Raw genomic sequence first — 22217 nt, 5'->3', positions numbered from 1 at the left:
TCGTTTGACCGATATTTCCCGTTTTACGACAGTCATTTATTTTAATTTACAGCCGTCGCTTTGCAGAAAATGATACAAGTTCTCCTGAAAACTCTTATTAATATTAATTACTTAATTATTAATTATACTCAAGTAAAGTCTGTCCAAATAAATTGAGTACATTCTGAATGTTGAAAATGGCAACTTGTTTCTTTTTGATATTTTTGTTAAAATTAATTGGTTTGCTTAATAAAAAGTATAAGTATGGAATAATTACTTAAAATTAAGAGAATGCTGCAAATTTTCAGTTGGGCGATAGTTCGTTTGGGCTCATAAATCAGTATGAAGATGACTGGTAGTATGCACATTACAAAGAGCAGCTATTTAACCGGTATAAGACTGAACAAAAATAAGTCAAAGTCAAAATCGTTTATTAAAGTAAAGTAATATGCTAATACCATTAGCACTTTTTAACTTCAAAATTTTACAAGAATGACACCACTCACCACTTCCTAGCGGTGAAGAACAAACTTCCCAGCAACACAGCTGTCTATTACAATTTAATTATTATTAATTTATTTTACAATTATACAAATCAAAAGAAGAGTAGTTTTTTATAATATCAGTGTAGATAAAACAATCTTTGCAATTATAAGTACAGTTCAATAGCTAACAATAATTTCACTTAATCAAATCAGAAATATCTTGTTCCCCTCAAGTTTGGATCTTAACATCGGAACCCTTTCAGGCCGTGGTCAGCGAAGAACCTCCTGAAAGCATTTCCAATTATTTACTAATTAATTGAATTTCTAAGACGATTTTGGTCAATTAATTGCGTTAACGTGTCTGTGTTTTAGTTTATGGGGTTATTTAAGGTGGGTAGGGTAAATTATATACTTACCTGTATGTATGGTCTACTTATAGTATACGTATATACATATATGTACGTGCGTATTTATAGATAGTAGTCAATGTATTGTTTTTGAAAAGACGTCAATGACGACGTTTTTTATTCGGACATTCACCTAAAACTGTGTTGAAAAGCTTAGTGTCTGACAACGAACTTTATTTTTGACTGATTGATTTCTGACATGCGGCTAGTCTTGGTGGAAAGCAACAGGAGAACAATCTAAAAAATAAGGAAATAACCCCGAAGATCATTGTTATTTACAAATAATAGACTGACTGAAAAGAACATTGAATATTGCTATCATTTTACATGCAAGTGAAACTACAAATTTGACATAATGTCTACTATAGTCTGCCTACATATGACCTACAGAACCATACCTACTTCCACGTGCAGTAATTAAAACCTTACAAGCCAGACTCTACAAAGTTAACAATTACGTAAGTGCGAACTTCAACACATAACTTATTAGTGCTGAAAGTGCTGAAACCTTTTGAATACGGCTCTTGATTATTAAACTAGCGCTTTGTGACTGCCATATACCTCCATACGTACTACATGGTAAGTACTCTTATGTAAGTAGACTTCGTTCTCTTGGCTTGAACTTTGAAATGCATTTTCTGCTGCAAGTCCTGTTCCATGTAAAAACAAAAGACGTGTGCGCATTTGTAATGGTTCTTAGTTCAAATATAATGAACGAAAGGGAAAGTGAAAGGTGTCTGCGGGATTGTTCGAAAGAGTTACCGCAGCCTTAATACATAAAGGGTTTAAGGAACCTGATGGGTTTTAGTTAGTAAGAGTGTGACACTCCCTCACGCTGCTAACCCACAGCAGGAGGGGTCTACTGTGAACTAGATGCATAACAAAATGTCTAAGCAGGTAAACGTCACGGTCGAGACAACAGTCAAGTGTGGTTCTCATTTTTCTGCGACACAATAGTGCCGTGCGTAGATGCGGTGAGCCGAGGGACATACACGACCCATATGACAGCGGCTCTCTGACGTAGCTCTACCATGAACGTCTACAAGCTGTCGTAGTGACCCATATGACGTTGACAGCCATGCCTATAACCATTGAACTACACATAGAATTTTACCCCAATAAAAACGTGGCCGTGGGTAAACAAGAAGCTTAAGGAGATCAATTGTTGCAAGTAAGAAGATTAGTTAATTACATACAATCGAACTGACTACACTTTTAGCTGAAAATTAAACCTATTTAGCCCAATTTACACACACGTGAGCATTATTAACAATACACTACAAAATACCAACACTCGACTACATTTGGCTTACCGAATCGCATCAGAGTCGGCGGCTGATTCCAGTTCATTGGATACATATACAGCTGATCTGGATAGCATTTGTGGATTAATGGAATAACTGATGTGGTTTTTAAGAAGATAATTTAGTAGTTAAATGATTGAGCTTTGGCTATTGTTGTGTTTGTTAGCACTATATGTTTTGCAATGGAACTGTGTGAAAAATAAATCTTTTGTGGTCACACATCTGAAGAGTTTGTTACTGAAATGTTACTTTGTTAAAAACCTTTCCTGATTTTTCTCAACGCGCTAATCTCAGAAACTACAGAAATCACCAATCCGCATTGAGCAAGGGTGGTGATTAATGCTCAATCCTTCTCAGGGTGAGAGAAGGCCTGTGCCCTGCAGTGGGACGATAAAATGCCGATGATGATGAAATAAATGTCTAGTACATAGAAGGCCTTTTTTTAAAACCAGCTTAGTGTACGAGTTTATTAATTTTCCTAACATAAGCGAAGTTAATTAACATTCAAATCCGTTTTCAATACAGCTCGAACAGTTTCAGTAATTACATAAAAATAAAGTGACACCCAGGTTTCAGTTGAAAACCTTGACCCACTTGCTGGAGTGCATTTCTTTTCTAAGGGTTGCATCCGAATGGAGGGGCGCATACTATTCATTCTGCGTCGATAAAATCTTTTTTTTGCACGTTCTATGTTTGAAATTCTAGTCAGGCTGGTTTTTGTTGCAGTATTTTGTTTTAATTGTAGTTACGTAGACAAAAAATTATGAAAGGGTGTCAATGTGTAGAGGGGTAAGGAAAAATGCTCAGAAGTTATACAGTACCAAGTATTTTAGTGTACCTATAAATTCAAGTATTAAAATAAACAGCCCCCTTCTTTCACTCTATCAAATTGAAAAGAATTGGTTTAAAATGTGTACTTAATGTAACGAAGTATGATCTGTATTTTGTGTGTTTATTATGAGTAATCTCCGAATCTTTACTGATTATCTTTAGTGATACAAAAAAAAAAAAACTACAACTACTTCATAGACAATTTTTATCCTAGCACGAGAAGTGGTTTCCTCTCCATCTAACTGTTCGAAACGGCTAAGGCTACTTACGTAATATACATACAAATACGTACTGAATACATCTATGTAGACCCTAATATAGCTGAGAGCCCTTAATCACATCAAGTTTGAACATCACAAGAACACGGCTGACATACGGGCTGACCCGGCCAATACTTTAGTCAATTTATTACGGTGTCTAGGGACCAAGCCGTGAAAATGTCCCGTTTAGCTCACATATATTTGTTACGGGTAAAGCTAGAAGGTGGAGTAAACCTAGGTTTACCCGGGTTGACTTAGTATTACCCAGGCTTCTTGGGTAAAGTCCGAATAATAAGTAAAATAAATTTTACATTCGGGGTTTACCCATGCTCACCTAGGTCTACCCAACTCTGACTGGGTAATGTACCTAACATTTTTGCGTAATTTTCGAGCCCGTGGCGTTACTCTAAAAAGGTTTAATTGCAAAACAGAATGTGCCACAAAGAAGTTTTCATGCAAAGCTGCAGGAAAATTGTACAATTTTAAATGTCACAGCAGTTTATCTTGCTCAAATAAATAATTTCAATTTGAACAACAACGACCGTCATTAGTTTTTTCTATTAAAGCTATTAAGTTTATGCTCTTCAAGCGATTACGATATATGTTTTTTTAAATTATAAATGTTTAAAATGACCTTGGATTTTCATTTCACTAATTAATTACACAAATTTTTAACATTACCCAGTCAGAGTTGGGTAGACCTAGGTGAGCATGGGTAAACCCCGAATTAAAATGTATTTTACTTATTATTCGGACTTTACCCAAGAAGCCTGGGTAATACTAAGTCAACCCGGGTAAACCTAGGTTTACTCCACCTTCTAGCTTTACCCGTAACATATTCATAAAAATGTTGAGTTTTTACCCGCACACTGAAGACTAAACAGTTGGCCAAGCGGGATTGTTCGAAAGAATTATCGCGGCCCTGGTAAATAAAAGGCCAACGAAGAAACACGATGGATTTTTAGTCAGGCAAAGTCTGACAATCCCTCACCGCTGCTAACCCACAGCGGAAGTGGTCATTTGATGATTTTTGCCATCTTTAAAAGAAAAGGGTTTTCAGTCGCTTTGATTCACTGAGGAAGGACAGACGAGCGGAGATGCCATAAGGCAGGTAGGTCGGGTGCCTTCTAGTAGGTTACGTGACCAAAACGAGCTCCTCGCCCGCCGAACACTCGCATTTTGAAGCACTATTTTGATAGCAGATTTTCAGTTATGGCATCTCCGCTAGTCATTTGTTACCAGCTCAATACCTAATCTTTGTAATGTGCGTTCTACAATTTATACTGGTTTTCGAGTACAAACCGTCGGCCGACTAAAAGTTTACAGTGTGTGTCTGTAAGAGACCTGCCGAAAGGTTCGGGGGTGAATATTGATATCGGATGTTTTTATTGTGATTTATGCGTTTTTGGGGTGTTTTGAGTTTGATGAAGTTTGCCGGAATTGGAGCTTGGTTCGTCTTGGGATTGCTGTTTGGGTTTTTATGTACCTTAACAATACTTTCTTCTTCTGCCATTGCGTTATAGTATCTTCATGAATAGTTGTTGATCAAAATCTCGAACTTTTTTCTAAAAAAAAGGTATTTTTTCTGAGACGAATCAATTTTCAGCTCTAGGTATGAATTGTAAAAGAAAATATATCTAAAAACAATTGAATTTCAGTAATTTTTTCTGTTGTTAATTGGAATGAGCTTACGTAATTTACCTCACAAGATACCTAATGTGCTTAAATACCTTACAGTTTTTTAGTTAATGCTCAGTAAACATATTAAGACAATAATATTATCAATTTGTATTGTAACCAGTCACTGTCAGATACAATTCCCTAATATATCAGACCTCAAATAGACCTCTAGTTTTCCTCTCGAGTTTCTCCAATCCACCGCAATTCTAACATTTGATACCAAATACGGAATCGCGAATGTGAAACGTATGAATATTAGATTATTCTATTACTACTATGTAATGAATTATTGATAGTACGATTTAATATGTAACCACAGATAATAGGTAAGTGGTTCATATATTATCTACTAAGAAGGTATATAGCATGATCATAGGTTAAGTAAATCTTGGCTCGATTCGTAAATATATTATATGTCAAATTCAATTGTAATGAGGGTTTTCGATACTTTTTCTGCCGCCAGGCGGCGCTTCGTATGCGTCAGGTCCAAACAGCTGTCAAATAGTATGGAATTGTAGGGTCCGAACTTATTGTTTATTGAAATTCTGTTATATTGGAAGTGTTATTGATTTTATTATGGACTACGGTCAGAATAAGGTTTCCGAACTAAAAATTGAGCTAAGAGAGAGGGTGCAAAAGTCACTGGTACTAAGGAAAAGCTTGTTGAAAAATTTGTAAACACAATATGATTTAGTTTTTTTTATTTACTCAACCTCAATAGTAAAACAATAATGCAGTGCTTTAATTATAAAATAAAAAAAAAACACTAAAATCGTTCACTATTCATAGTAAAGATAAGCACTTTGACAGTCACCTGGACCTGACGACTCGGTGCTGCCACCTCGTGGACGCCATTTTAGAAAACCCTCATTGCCTGCTAATAGAACGGAAAAATAAAACTTGAAATAGATAAAATGGCGAGTAAATAAATGCCACAATTTTTTTCAAATCAATTAATTTATTAATGTAAGTCGAAAATAGGCTCACGAAACATTTAACTGTTTTTGAAAATATGCAGGAGGTTCTCACTGTAAATTCATTAATCATACTTAATGTCGATTCATGCGTCTTTTAAATTGCGTTACAAGTTTATATAACAATTAATAAGTCTACACGTATTGTAGTAAATAAACACCTAAAACTAATCTTTCTTGCTTTATTTAAAAACTGTACTTCGAACCAACTTGCTCAAAATTCGCGTCGGTACTGAAGCGCAATGTAAGCTTGTATGTGACCCGCCACATAACACCACAGACTAAAAAACTTGCAGTCTTTTCATCGTGTGGTGCGCAGGTGTTTTTTGGAAGCCATTAAACATTCTTTTTATGCTGTGGCTTCATCTTTGAGCCTGAAAACTGTGGTGTAAAGTTTTAGTGAAAAGGACTGTGAAGCAAAGGCGATTTTACTTGTTGATTCTGGAGTGTAGCTTCCTTATAAAACAGTACTTTCGTCCGTGGTCTTACCTGGGTCCCAAAGGAGATTTATATACTTTTTTCAGACTATGTTCTTTCTCAGACTGTAGAGTATCTGTGTACCAAAGTAACATTTAAATGAGTATTTTTGGAAAGTCTGATTTTTTTTTCATATAATATACCTATGTGAGTACCTATCTAACTAGTGTAAGTAAGTACATGTTTTTATTCCCTTATCCTGCCATTTGCCTGTATTTATTATTTATACAAAAAGTTTCGACACAAAATTGACACCTTTTCCCCAAATTGAAAAAAAAAGCTGTGTTACTATTCCCTGGACCTTTATATTTCGATGAAAACGAACCAAAACATGGCCCAAAGAACCCCCAATAACAAAGTCCCCAATTAAACTTACCCTCGCGACAAAAACAAGGAAAATTCTTTCGTTTTTCCTAAAGAGTTTTATGTACGGAACTCTTTAGGCTTAACGGTGCCTCGTTACCGTTTTCGTCGATAATTTGTTGAACCCCATTTGTTCTTCTCGTGATTAATTTTACTTTTTTTTCTGTTCATATAATGTTTTTGGGGTAGCCTTTTGAGGCGAAATTGGCTAATTTTGTCCGGTCGCGTTCTAGTGACCTAGATGAGATGGAACTTTGTTCTGAAGATATTTATAGACGGACTGCTAGTACAAATTAGACATTTGTAGTGCTAGACTTTGTTTGAAGTTGGTTATAAGGTGGGTGCCGCGACGAGGAGCGGGAAGATAAATATAAAGTGAATTTTTGATTCTAGCCCTGACCACATAGAAACGAGGGTTGATCGGATTACTAGCCATAAATATTAAATATACCTAAAACGAATTAGTAGAAAGTTTTTCTAATTATTCCAAGAGGGTTTCATCACAATGTGCCAAAAGGATATATAATCAGATGCTCATTGTATTCAAACTCGATTAATAAACTTCTGTTGTAGTAATCTCCATGGTGTGAGTGAATATATTTTATGCAATTTCCTACAATCATCAGTTACTCAAAGAACAAGAATCTAAAACCATTTTGACAAGCTCACGACCTACATTCGTCCATCAACACTAAAAATACCGCAAATATAAATAAAATACGACCGATACAGTTTATGTGAGAAAAAGGTCGCTCATAAAGTTTTATTCACATCACGAGGTTCAAGTTCAATTCCTGAGTAAAAACGAAAATATTAGCCTAATATCTATAAATAAGATAGTACATAATTCCTTCTGGATGTTACAGTTTTAAGGAGAAACGGCTGAATCGATTAATAGGCAGTTGATAAGAAGATAGATTTAGTTCTCATGAAATTTTATGGTAACTCAGAACATCGCGAGTAGTCACGCCGAAACCATGTTTTTTCTTATGCGCGGAAATACGGGTGAGCCAGCGGGTGAGCGGGTGTGTGTGTAATGCACATTTTCGTTGTATGCGTAAATTAGGAGTATTCAGTAGAAGCCGAGTTGTGAAGTTATACAAAGTCTATGCACGCAAAAGAATGGCTCACCTACTTTCCTGAGATAAAATTTCTAAATCGACTCTCTATTAAGTTTGGCAAGAATTACGCTAAGTATTTTATCACTATGATTAACATAGGACTTGATTATGATAATGTGTCTAAGAATATATTAGACACCAATGACTGTGTTTCGGATGGCACGTTAAACTGTAGGTCCCGGCTGTGCTTGACAGTCGTTACGGGTAGTCGGGTATTAGGGTAACTGGGTTGAGGAGGTTAGGCAAGGCAGCCGCTCCTTGTAAAACACTGGTACTCAGCTACATCCGGTAAGACTTTAAGCCGACCCCAGCATAGTTGGGAAAAGGCTCGGAGGATGATAGTTATTAACATAAGACTTGATATTGGTAGCCAGTTTTTATCCACAGCGTAGCCCACATAACAATGTTTTGTCATCACAAAATCTATTTTGATCGAACATGACCAGACACATTCGAGACGTTTTACAGCTGATTTATTGCCAATAAACTGTAATTTACTAGTCGATAATTCTGTTTTTATATACCTAACATAACAAGGAAGTATATATACAATCTAATGTTGTTATTGTGTCATTTTAACTTTCGCAAAATTTTAGGGAATACCTGTAAAAACTCATCATAGTCCTCCTGCTCTCATCACAATTTTTAGCTTGTTTTAAACTGTTCAAGAAAATGTCACATAATTTTATTTATTTTGCGCATCAGTAAATTCTTAGCAAAAACATACTTTTCTTTGTAAAAAACGCCTGTAAAAATCGGTTGAGCCCAAATTACAATTCATAACGAATGAATAGGCAAAAACTTTTGGGTGTTATTTTAACGGGTGAAAAACCCTTTATGATATAAAGGGTTTATATCATAAATGGGATAGCCTTTGAAGTTTTTTAAGCTGTTTTCATTTTAATAAAATAGAAGTAGGTATGAAAGGGATTTATTTTTAGCGTAAAATTACTAGCGTTAAATTGATCTAGATAAATTAATCTATGAACTATAAATATATTTCACGATCGTTTTAATAAACGTGTATATACATATATACACGTTTATTAAAATTAGACTAGATTAGTACTTTTTCACTTCTATGTAATTCGATATAACTATTGTAACAGTTAAAACTATCTTCATCATCGTAATAAAACAGAGACAATTTAAAAGTCAAAACAATTCCGAAACATACCCCAATCAAACACGTGGAAATACAAAACTATATCAACCGTGAAATAACTTCAAATATCGGAACAAAATTACATTTATTGTACGTGTATTTTAATAAAAAAAACCTGAACTATATTCAAACAAAGTTACACATATTCACAAAGCTATTGTAGTGGAAACTGCAGTTAAAATTTTGAAAAAAAATTGTGAATTTATAGATGTCGTCGTCGTCGTCACAGCCTTTTTATCGTCCCACTGCTGGGCACAGGCCTCCTCTCACACGGGGAAGGTTTGAGCGTTAATCATCACGCTTGTTCCAAAAATTATAGTCCAGGTTTCCTCAAGGTGTTTTTCTTCACCTTTTAGGTGTCTAAGATATACTTAGAAAGTACATAAAAATTGAGAAAAGTTGCATTGGTACTTCCCTGACCTATAATGGAACCCACACACTCATACATGAAAGGTTAGTACTTTACCCAATAGGCCACTACTTTGTAGATATATAGGCATTGAAAACGTAAATTGCGGAGTCCATTTGTGTTATTGGTGAAGGAATCATGAATTTATCTCGAGGGAAATCAAACACAGGTGAAGAACCAAGGGCGGATCCAGCTTCGGCGCCAGGGGGGGGTCACACAGTCGTGGTCAAGTCACAAAAAAGATTATATTGTAGCGTATACTTCTTTTAATATTAAAAGTAGTAGTATAAATAGGTACAATAAGCGCGATCGTAGCGAGCTCGAAATTTTTACGAACGTTGAGAAAAGTGTTTTCATGTAGAAAATGGCCCGAGCAGATTGAGCGCAATTTCTCGTATTTATACTACACACACGTGCCAAACATAAAAGCGCGAGTGAAGCGAGCGCGAAAATTTTTGTTCAGGTCGAGGACTAAGGTTAAAAAAGTGTTTTTATGTAGAAAATGGTCCGAGCTGAGCGAACGCGATTTCTTGGACATAATCACAGATGCGAAATTGAAAAAAGCGCGAGCGAAGCGAGCGCGAAAATTTTTATTCAGTTCGAGGACTAAAAGTAGATGAAAACGCTTTCTTGCTGTATAACAAATATACAGCACAAATACAAGAAAGCGCGATCATAGCAAGCGCGAGAATTTTTTCAGGTTGAAGACTAAACGTTTGAAAAGTATTGTGTACGCAGAAAAGAGCGCGTACGTTTTTTATTGCAGCACCAGTAAAACATTTTCTGTGAAAACTTCAATTGTCTTACTATTGGTAAGGGTTCATGAGATCAGGGCCGTCTCTAGCTCATGTAGCGCCTGGGTGCAATCATCACCCAAGCGCCACCTATGTATCCATTGAAAGATTTTGAGTAGTACATATCGATCGAAGTACTTTACAAGGAATATAAATGAGAACGTTCGAACGAAAGTCACGTTTTTGGTAGGTAGAGGACTTAAAAAATGTTTCCAAATCAATGTAGGCTCAAACTGTTGGGCAGATTTAAGTTATGAAAGTCGAAACAGGACAACGTAATTGTAAAAATTTGCGCGAGCGAAGCGAGTTCGCAAATTTTTTATTTTGGGACACAAAAAGTTCATAAGTTTTAGAAAGCGCTGTAAAGTAACAAGCAGTCGGAAGCGCAAACTGTTTTGTTTTTGAGGACTCCGTATTTTTTTTTTTTTTTGCTATAGGTAATTGACTTATGAAGTTACCAAGGCAAGACATATATAAAATTGCGCGAGCGAAGCGAGCGCGAAATTTTTTGATCCTACGACACAAAAGCACCTGATTAAGTACAGTGTAAAGCAACAAGTAGCCGCGAGCGCAGAGATCGCGAACTTTTTTAAATTATTTGTTTGAAGACTCACAAATCAAACTGGGAATTACGTACAAATAAAAAGGAACCGTGATTAGAGCGAGTGCCATTTGTGTTCGTTGATTCAGTGCGTCAATAAAAATAATAAACAATCAGAAATACAGTACAGACACAGTCATTTACTCGCGAGCGTAGCGAGCTAGAATTTTTTCACTTAGTTGGAGGATGTTAAAAGTTAAAAATAATCGAAATGATCAATCCAACAAAGCGAAGGCGACTTTTTTGTCAGTATCATCATACTATGTGGAACCTCCTTATTGAAGGGGTGTAATTTCTTCGAAATTTCCTGGTGGTGGGGCGTCCCGCGGCGCCCCTTATATTGAGGCGCCCGGGTTATTCGCACACCCTGCACCATAGATTAAGACGGTCCTGCATGAGATACAGCATGTAATGTAGACAACCCAGACAGCGGATTCTTAGTAACAGGGTCCCGTTTCCTCCTTTTGGGTACGGATAAAGAGTAAATAAAGAATAGAGAGCGAGCGTTGCGAGCACGAATTCTTCAGCAAAACTACTCTATCTGTAACTGCGTAGGTAGGTATCTACCTATTCACTCGGAATAAAAATTATCTTATACTTATAACCAAAGCATAAAACATCGTGTTTAACCATTTCAATTATTGGTCCTCTTAGGTCCTGAACCTGGCCCAGGGGGGGGTCATGACCTTGTGACCTACCCCCTGGATCCGCCGTTGTGAAGAACGTTATGTGAGGAAACACATATCACTTCTAGCACTTAGGAATAACATAAGAAGATTGGACTTTAAAGTAAACGTGTTAGGAATAGATATTAGGATTTGTGATGCAGTAGTAGAAATATTAATTAAATTCCTGTTTAGATTGGTATGTGGATCTTCTATTCCTTTACACTGAATTTAATAAAACAACTTTTGGATGTTTTTGCTCTAAGAACACGATTAAACTGATTTTTTAAATTGAATTGATTTTAGTGTTCTTCAACGTTTCCATTTTTTTAAACGAAAACAATACTGTTCTGATTTATGATCTATTGGAGTCTCCACTTCATTCCGAAACGCAATATTTATCAAATTTTTTGCCCATAGTTCATAAATAAAATCAACTTTAATAACACCCAAAAACACAATCATATTCGTCTCGATGACCACACAAAAACTTCATACTGTTTGACTCATGGGAAATCACAGCTAGTTTCTAGCAGCGCAAGAGTAAGTTCACCACTTAGGAGATCAATTGCAATGGATTGGTTCGACTCCCGGGAATTTCCAAGTGTATATTGCTGTACTGGGAATCAATGAAGAACTTGTGCGAACTGTGTTTCAATTTAGTTGGGAGTTCCACAGGGTTGTATTTTAGGCCTCATGTGTTTTTGATCGTTTTGGTCTTGTTGTTTGGGTTTATGTGATGGTAGGCACAAGTTGATGGATATGCCTTGTTAAATCCTTCTTTAATTGTTTGAGTTTAATAAATAAGAAAATGTAGAGAAGATGCAAAAAAAATATTTTGACCTAACTCCTGTTAGCACAATTAGCATTTTCTGCAAAAAGCGTTGCAAACTTATAAAAACACTCTTATTACGTATCAGTTAAAAGAAAATCCAAGCTTTTCAATAGCAAAACCACAATAAAGACTGTCTAACTACATTCATATTGCCACTAAGATCAGCATTCAACTACCACCACCTTAATTTTAACGATCACAAAAACCAATTCCAAACTTCTGATAAAGAGAGAGAATATTCACCTTCAATTTCTATTACTAGCGTCTTCCAGTTTTGCACTTCTATTTATGCAAATCTTGCAGTTCAGCCCGTTCGACCAACTTGTAACAATGCTTTGAAGTGCACCTCCTTTAATCGAGATAGTTTCTGTAAGTACGTGAACTTGTAACTTGCAACCTTTGGATAATATTATGAGGTTGCAATTTTCATAAGTTAGGGATGTTTTGTTGGGTACAGAATGTCGTGATGAACTGTGCTTTCTGTATTTAGTGCCATATCTGACTCGTAGATATGTCACTGATGACTGGAAGATGAAACCGAACTGAAGATGGAATATAGTTTGGGAAAAAAGCTAGCTAGATGATGGATTCATATACTCTTGGTGAGAGTTTTCACAACTAGCAAACTAGTAAAAATAAAGCTGAACATAAGTTATTGCTTGTATAGGTAGGTAACGTGACATCTGATTACTTCTGCATGAAAAAAGTTCATTTTAATACCGTTGTTGAGAATAATCTTGGAAAAATACTAATAATTTAGCAATGGTTAACTTGTTCCATTCTCTGCCCATTTAAACTTTAACACGACACATACAAAAAAGGTTCAAAAGAAAATGTATCCCGGAACGCGCCCCATTATTGGATAAACTCAGCAAGTTAAACTGTCAGTCAGTTACTGTACGAGGGTCGTTAGGCCATGACTAACGGTTTTTATGTAAAATCACGAAACAGTTAACTTTTAACGGCATTATAGGAAAACTCTGTTAGTACTATGGAGCTAGGTTTATCCATTTAAGGTCGGAATTTTAGACAGACTGATATTCTAGGTGCATTTTAGTCGGAGCGACTGGCAAATCAATTATGCACGGCAGCACCAATATCCGAAGGTTACATATTTTGTAAATGTTTGGGATGTTAGATTTTCGATGATTAATGTTTTAGAAATAGAATTGGGATGTAAATTCTATGAAGTAATTATGTTATTTCATATCTTTATTGAAAACTTAGCTTTCTAGCTGCAGTTGAATTTTAGAGTCTAGCTAATCATGTGTCTCAGAAGTCTGAAGTATTTTGTCTAAGCTATCAAGAAGCCGACTGTTTTTGTTTCAAACGGCTCTCTGCGGCTGTACTTTGAACACCTTTGACAGTCGTCACAGGTGGTCAGAAGCCGTAAAGTCCGACCACTAGTCTTACCAAGAGATATCGAGTAAACTGGGTAACTGGATTGAAGAGGTTATCTTATATCGTGATATCGTATACAGATGGGCAGTTGTTCCATGTAAAATACTCGTACAGCTCAACCCCAATATAGGTGGCAAAGACTAGGCAGATAATGTAGTACTTGATCCTTCATTAAATATTGATGCCAGTAATTAAATCAAGGTTCTTCTTCCTTAGATACGAGACGTACAAGGCGACGCTGAAGAAGATTCCGGCGACGCGGCTGTCGCGCCTGACGGAGGCGCTCGCCAACTACGACCCCGTGCTCAACGAGTACTTCTTCGATAGGCATCCTGGAGTCTTCGCACAGATCCTCAACTACTACAGGTTTGTTTGCAGCACTTGTATTCTGGGTTTCCATAAATCTTCATTGAAAGGAACAGGTATTGGTAGATGGTGTAACAATGCGGTTAAGTTTTTAAGTGGTCGCATTGTTATTAATTGACTTTTTGGGGTAAAAAGATCAAGAATCGCCACTCTATAAAGATCGATTTATAAAGACAATATCCGAAAACGTTCATCCTTCCCTCTGCCCTTCCTCCGAATGAGCTCCAAAGAGTATTGTCTACACATTTAACACTGAAAAGGAAGCTACTTAATTCTATTCTGTATTTTTATGTGTATGCCTATATTTTACAACTAAAATAAACGGTACATAAAAAATAAATGCTACGTTACATCGATCATACGGAAATGCTATTTCTGTTTCAATAAAAATAGCATTTTAGATAGTTTCGTTCTGACAGAATTTTTGATGAGTGTCAGCTTTAATATTGTATCTATTGGCATTTTATTCTGCACATACTAGTTTAAGAGATTCAGGTTTGTATATTTTGGAGTAATGTAATAAACAAAAACTTTTTAAACTCTTCACCTGAAAAAGATGACAAACTAATCTTCAGTCATATTTCCTCAAGAATTGAATAAAGCCAGATAAAAACATAAATACATAAGAACATACCTACATAAAATAACATAGAAAACCCATCACACAAACCTGCTATAAAAATTCAAATCGCTATACAAAAATATATTTTTAACTAAAACAACGTTCCGTTCCGCCATTTCATTCGCTTTGATGAATGTTTGAACAAATATCGACATTCTACATGCTACGTATATTGGAATCGTGATTTGTACGAAGCTATTAATCCGTCTGACAATGGCATCAGGCGTTTTAATATCAGCCATATATTCAGTAGCAGTTGCTTCAAATTTGATATTGATTATGGACTAGATTTCGGCTGCAACTTCGGCCGCATATTGAGGGAACTACGCCCAACACTTCTATAAATACCTAGGGCCTATCTTTGCGCCCTGCACTTACAATTTTACGCCTAGCTTCGTCTCCCGGGTACTATGTATCTCCATGTTAAGTTTCATCTCGACCGGTGCAGTGGTTTTAGCGTGATAACAAACAAACATTCTTCTTCTTTCTGCCCTGTTCAAACAAGCACACATGCACACACATTATGCATGTATGATAGTACAGATAGTACGGATTAATGGGTCAGAATGTTTTTGAATAACTGTTCGCTTTCTTCTTCTTGTCAAATGGCAATAAAAACCACACAAGCCTTTAAAAAAATAACAGCAATATATAGTCAACCACATATCTGATCGTTATTATGCCCACGGCCCACAGTTTCCATAGATCTCCATTCTAATTAAGACCCTGATCAAAGTATCAGCCGACTAAAAGTTTCCACTTTACGGGGTGTCTAAGCGAATTTTGCCGTTCTACACCATACCGTGTAAAACTTCCCCATGTATTTATAGGGGTTAAATACTTTATAGCGTTGAAGTATCTTAAACTATGCCCCATGTAAATAACAGTTAAATTTTATGACCCATAGTTATAGGATGGTAGTTTATAGTTTAAACTGTTTGACTGGCTGGTCAGCGTAAAGGGTAGAAAGTTAACTATTGTAACAGTAAATGTTTATTTTGAAGGTTACAATTTCATCTTATTATATTACCAGTTGTTTTACGGGGTTCACCTACGTCTATACCACCAGTAAAAAGCTGTATACTTTCTCAGGCTTTAGATTACCTGATCTATGTACCAAACATTCACATGTTTAAGGCTTCTGGGTTGTTCGGAAGAATTACTACGGCCCTGGTAGATGAAGGGCTCCAGAAGGTGGGAGGTTTGGTTTGGTCCCAAAAAATTGTAGATATAACGTAAAAGGTGGCTGCCCAAAATAGTCTTCCATCCATAAACTTACTGCAAAAGCATAGCTTCATATTTTCTCGTCATTCCCAAGCCGCACGTACAAGTATTAACTACCAAGTACTAACTAAATAAAAAAGTAATAAAACAAAACGAAAGCTACAGTTACTTAATTGAAATGTAACGAACAAACAAACTAAATAAAAAAGAATTAATATATCACGTAGCTAAGTTACAAAGAATAATAATATGAACGTGTATGTAATACTTAGTAATTATTTTTAGCTCATTACTTCTAAACACGTATTTAGTTACTAAGTCAATAAGTTTATCGCAGATACTTTGAGCTAACTTGATGACTGTTTAATTTACTTCTGATGAACAAAAGATCGTTCGTAATGAAAGAAGAAGAAATAAAAATCAATTATTATGTATTTATTTTAGTAGCACCCAGTTTAAGTAAACCATGGGCCAACTGTCGATACAGAAAGTGTGTCTTTATTTTAAGAAAATCTTGCTTCCAATCAAAGTTTTCAATCGGTCTAATACCGGTTAAATACTTGATCTTTGTAATGTGCGTACCATTCATCTTCATACTGGATTATGAGCCCAAAAAAAACTATCGACCGACTAAAAGTTTGCAGTATAGAAGTAGGTAATCTAACTTACACCGTAGCTAATTATAATATTTTTATGGGACGAATAAAAAAAAACTTTACGTGCTAAATACATTAGCAGCTAGTTAGATGATACTTGTATTTCAATTAAAACTGTGAGAGAAATAAGACTTAGTTACGGGAGGTTGGAACCACGGTACAAGACTAGTGTAACTATATCACGTACAAAATAAGGAAACAAAGTTAGCTGTAATCCATTTTGTGTTCCGATCGGAAAACTTCTTTGTTCTAGTTGTGATTGTTATTGTTTTTAGCTAATCATTTGAGAATGATCGATCATGGTGGTTGAGCGATTTAGTCGGGTAAACGTGACTTATAGGAATTAAAAGATTGGCTGTTTCGATTGACGTCCGGGAGAATCACTTAGGTTCTAGACAGACCGACTGCATTTCAACTGCAAATTTATTTCAGAAAACGACCACAAGCAATTCAACTGCCCTTGAACTGCAATTTTCAGTTGAAAAATGCAGTCCGTCTGTCTAGAGCCTTGTTGCAGGTGGACGAAAAGTAGCCTATGCTGTCACAGGCTCTAAACTATGCATGTACAAAATAGGTATTATCTAAAGCGGTAGTATGTTTCATACATTTAATAAAATGATAGAACCTTGAATACAAATAAAACAGAAAACAGCTGATGTGTGTCTTGGAATTTATTTTCCTATGATTCGAATCAGATGTAAAAATACTGAAACTAAAATAACCCGATGGTTATAACGTGTATATCGTAAACGCAATTCCATTTTCACTTTTACCTATACTGTTAGTTTAGAAATAGTGAAACTTATTTTGATAGTTACTGACTTTTTTGCAGTTGGTGTTAATACAGAGAAAATGTATTTTGCAAAGTTTAGGTTAGTTACCTTTGCAGAATTTAAATCAAATGTTTTCGTTATGCTATGACTTATGAATGTGGAGTGTGGACTACTCATGTTTTTACGTATTTTTATTTAATTTTTATGCACGTATTTTTTTCGTACTATATGACCAATGGAAGAAGCAAGTAATTCACATAAGTTTCACATCAGGTCAAGCCACAAACAAAAGCCAGTGAGAGACATGTTTTCCGTCACTATGAGAAAGGTTATCCATCATAGATGTTATTATGAAATTATCCCAGTTTCCTCGCTGGGCACTGGGCAGGTGGAATACTTGATTTGATGCAGGTTAAAGTAATGTATTGGTTGCTTTGTTTGTTTGTTTAGGGTTTTGTGATGTATGCAAGTTGATATTGTTACATAAAGTAAAGGCATACTGTGCCAAAACTAAATACTAGTGCCTGAAAAGAGACATACGCTACTTTTTATTCGGTCTTGTGTCCCTCGGGACGCGGGTGGAACCACAGGAAACAGTGGATTTTATTGGTCAGTAGTTACTTAGGTATATCTTTACACCAATATGACGATTGTGCTATTTTTGTTTATAAAAAAAAACTATTTACGGAAAAAATACACGTAACCCGTAAGTAAGTATAAAAAAATTCATTCGCATTGATGTCAGCGGGTGATTGAATGGATATGATCATGTCTCTTGTTCATTTTAGAACTTGTTAAGATCAACTAGCTACAAAATACTTTATTGCACTCCATAATGTAGTATACAACAGTTGGCATATTTCAAAATTATAGAAACAATTATTTTAGCAAAGTTAGGCTACCCTACCCTACTTAGACCCAAACCTATCCAGTAAAAAGCCTACAATTCAATAAAGACCAAAAAAAACATCGATACATAACATGAAAGTAAGCCTAACGGCTACGGTCAGCCATTTAAACTTTATGTTAGACATTTTTATGTTTTATGTATGTCCATAACTCCGACATTTGACGGTTTAGTATAGCCATTAGTGTTGTGTTGTTATTACTATTACAGGTAGTTAATATCCTGATAGTATGATATAAAGTGAAATTGTAGCACGTGTACTGGTTTTTGGGTCTAGACTATGTATGGCACGTTAAATTGGTGGGTCTAGCTGTCATTTGAAGATAGGTAGAGGGAGAGTCAGAAGTTCTGATAATTAGTGTTACTAAGGGGTATAGGGCTGCCCGGATAACGGGATTGAGGAGGTCCGACATGCAGTCGTTGCATCTGGTTAGACTGGAAGCCGACCCCAACATAGTTAAGAAAAACCTAGGCGTATGTATGCTAGGCTGGATAATCCACGGATGTCGTACTTTGCTTTCACATTTGAAAGTTCAGTAATTCCTGAATTCTTGAATCAAGATTGTTTTCTATGTATTTGTACGTACGATTTGAATGTATGTATTCTAGCGTGTGTCTTAAAACGTCTGGTTGAATGATGTGTGATTTCAACACGATATTTTTGCAACCATCAAATAACTGTAGATAACTGAAAAGTAGATACACTATTTTTGATTTAGTTTTATATTTTGAGTCAACTTAGTTGGTGATATTTTTGTCAAATAGATTTTTGGTAAACATGACGTGCCAGCACTAGGGAAATGAGATATATCCCACAAGACTATATTATACTTCGTAAGAAATATTTTGTTGCTGAAGAAGTATTGAATTTCTATGTATGACTGAAACTTTTTCTGGTAAGGGAATTGAAAAAAGACACCTTTTATCAATCAATATTTATTTTTTTGCGGTTTCTCACAAGTCCTATAAGAACTTATTTTATTACAGCTCGCATTCGCAGTTGTAAGCACACATGACGTGGCTTGTTACTGGTAAAATGATTTTCTAAATCTGTTTTGCGGCGTCACAGTTTCTGACAAATACACAAACATTATCTGTTTAAAATGTTAACGTAGATAACAAAAAAAAATTGGAAATTCATAAATAGACTGAAATGTTGTCAAACACTGATAAACCTATATCTATTAAAATATGTATATTCAATTACATAGAAAACAAGAAACCCTTTATCCGGCCCACACAAATCCCTAAAATATTTGCTCAGTCAAAAATCCGAATACATAGTTTAGGGACCAAGGATCGGGTATAGTCGGCTAAGTTCGGAAAACATCGGTTGGCCGAAGTTTACTTTGAGCCCGATTCAACACCCTCGTCAAATAATTGATAGAATACATTTGTATGTGATTATGTTCCGTTTATATTCTATTGAATTTCAATTTTAGTGTGGTTTGTTTGTCCATATTATATCCTTAATATTCAGTAAGTAATTTTAAATTCCAGGAGCTTTTAATGACACTCGTAATTCAGTTGACCTTGAGACCTTTGTCATAAAAGAAATTTAAACATGTTGACCGGTTATAAAAAGCATTTCCAGCCTTTAATTAAAAGCCAACTGTTGCAGACTACAGAATTCTTAGCTATACCTACTATCGTTATAATTATTTTGTGAAGTTGAAGAGTTTGTTTGTTTGAACACGACAATGTAAGGAACTACTGGACCCATTTAAAAAAAGCTTTCAGTGTTAGATATCCCATTTATCGATAAGGACTAGGCATAGGCTACTTTTTATACTTACTTACGTAGTTTTACCCTATGGCTACCCTAAAAAATATGCCCTAACTTATCTAAGCAAAGTGAAAGTCTATGACCCTCAGAAAATCGATGAAATGAAAGGGTTTGACATATGGTACTATAAGTCATAAGGTCTAGGAATATTAGTACTCGTAGAATTTTTTGGGTCTGATTCGCATCGACGTTTCTTCGGCTAGTGCTAAAGAAGCTTCTTATAAAAATGAACGCTTATGAATGGCATTTTTATTGTTCTTTATTTTTGCTTTAAATGTATGCTGATATATATCACTATTGTTTATAAGAATACATCGTTAGAAAGGATTGGGAGAAATACCAATTCCTTTCGCATAACACCCGTTTGCTATTTCTCCGTTCAAAATGTGTTACTTCTCAGTATGCTACAGGTTTTCAGTTGCAATTTTCTTAAAAGAAAATTCTAAAATAATTATTGAAATTATTTCCTACCCAAAGATATGACTTTAACATCATAAACTTATTTCCATTATTTATTCGTTAAAATAAGTCAGAAAGCTTACATTGCGTATGTACTAAGCTTTTAATATGACAAACCCAAAATAATAGTTTTTTTTTCCTAAAAAGATATAAGTACCTAGCTACTTTCCATAATTCCTTCGCTATAAAATAATCGAATAAGTCAGCGCGCTTACATTGAGTACGCGGCGTATTGTCGATAGCTGAGTACGCCAATGCGCGGCGTACATCACTTAACACGTAATATTGAGCACTTGGCGCTGTCCGTGATGTATGGACTGCATTCACCATCTTTTTGAAAGATACGGAGATATTTTTTCCTACACAAAAATATAGCTTTAACATTATACTTTACTTTTCTCTATTGTTTCTTTGTTAGTCAACAAACTCAAAAGTAAATAAGTCCTTGAGCTTACATTGAGTACGCGTCGTATTGTCGATAGCTGAGTACGCCAATGCGCGGCGTACATCACTTAACACGTAATATTGAGCACTTGGCGCTGACCGTGATATATGGACTGCATTCACCATCATTTTGAAAGATACGGTGATCATTTTGTTCTACACAGAAATATAAATACTTCTAATTTTGTTATGGTTGCAATTGTTATGTATTTCGTTTTTAATATGACATACCTAACATTATTGAAATTATTTCCTAGTATAATCATCGCAATAATTACGTCATTACAAAAATAAAAGTCACAAGAAAAATAAGTCAGGCAGCTTACATTGAGTAAGCGGCGTATTGTCGGTAGCTGAGTACACCAATACGCGGCGTACATCACTTAACACGTAATATTGAGCACTTGCCGCTGTCCGTGATATATGGACTGCATTTACCATCATTTTCGAAGATACAGAGATAATTTTGATACTACTCAGATTCTTTTTTTTATGTAAGCTGTGGTTACAAAAAATATTTTCATGCCATCTATTACAAAAAAAAAAAAAAAAATCCACGGCTTCAACTTTGATATAATAACGAGTTCGGTTTTATTTATTCGCTTGCATCTGTCCCCATGCGCATTTTTTGTTTTTTTTTTAAGGAAATCATAAAGCGAAAATATGAAAATCACGATTTGTTCATAACAGCTAAATGAAATAACTGTAATACGAATTTCCTAACACATTTATTTCTCGGTCAACCTTTTATCATTCTAGGAATATAATCAGAACTATTTGGTTTACTCATTACCAAAACTAATATGGGATCATTAATCAACTAATGGACTGGTATTTTAGCGAACAAATATTAACCTATTCGTTGATATTTCCACGTCATTTCGTAATACAGAAGAACATATGAGATGAAAGCTACAAAACAAATCAGCCAAAGTGTGGTGACCACCAATAATCCTATAATCCTAGTTTATAGGGCATATTGATGTCATAAAGATAATTAGGTGGCTTATAGTTCTATACACATAGATAATTGATTGATTGTAGCTCAAAATTTCATATTTTGAAGTCGGCAGCTGTACCATTTTGAAATAACCGATGCTGTGAACTATCAAATGGATTTTGTTAAATATATTAATGCCATTAAAATAATTGGATAGTATATGCTTACAGATACATACAACTGATACGATACATATAGATAATTATTGCGTACAGATACATTCAGCTGT

The 22217-nt window shown here is 35.3% G+C and overlaps 1 protein-coding gene across 1 annotated transcript in view; it reads left to right on the top strand.

Moving 5' to 3' along the window:
* LOC110376737 (potassium voltage-gated channel protein Shaw) overlaps positions 1–22217 on the top strand; it is a 204222-nt gene that overhangs the window by 10375 nt on the left and 171630 nt on the right. The window contains exon 2 of the mRNA XM_049846126.2: positions 13968–14117. Coding sequence (XP_049702083.1) covers positions 13968–14117 — 150 coding nt within the window. The remainder of the gene's footprint in view (positions 1–13967; positions 14118–22217) is intronic.

Source organism: Helicoverpa armigera, chromosome 18, assembly GCF_030705265.1.
Source record: "Helicoverpa armigera isolate CAAS_96S chromosome 18, ASM3070526v1, whole genome shotgun sequence".
NCBI classification, from domain to species: Eukaryota; Metazoa; Arthropoda; class Insecta; order Lepidoptera; family Noctuidae; genus Helicoverpa; species Helicoverpa armigera.
This window is presented reverse-complemented; position numbering and strand designations above follow the sequence as displayed.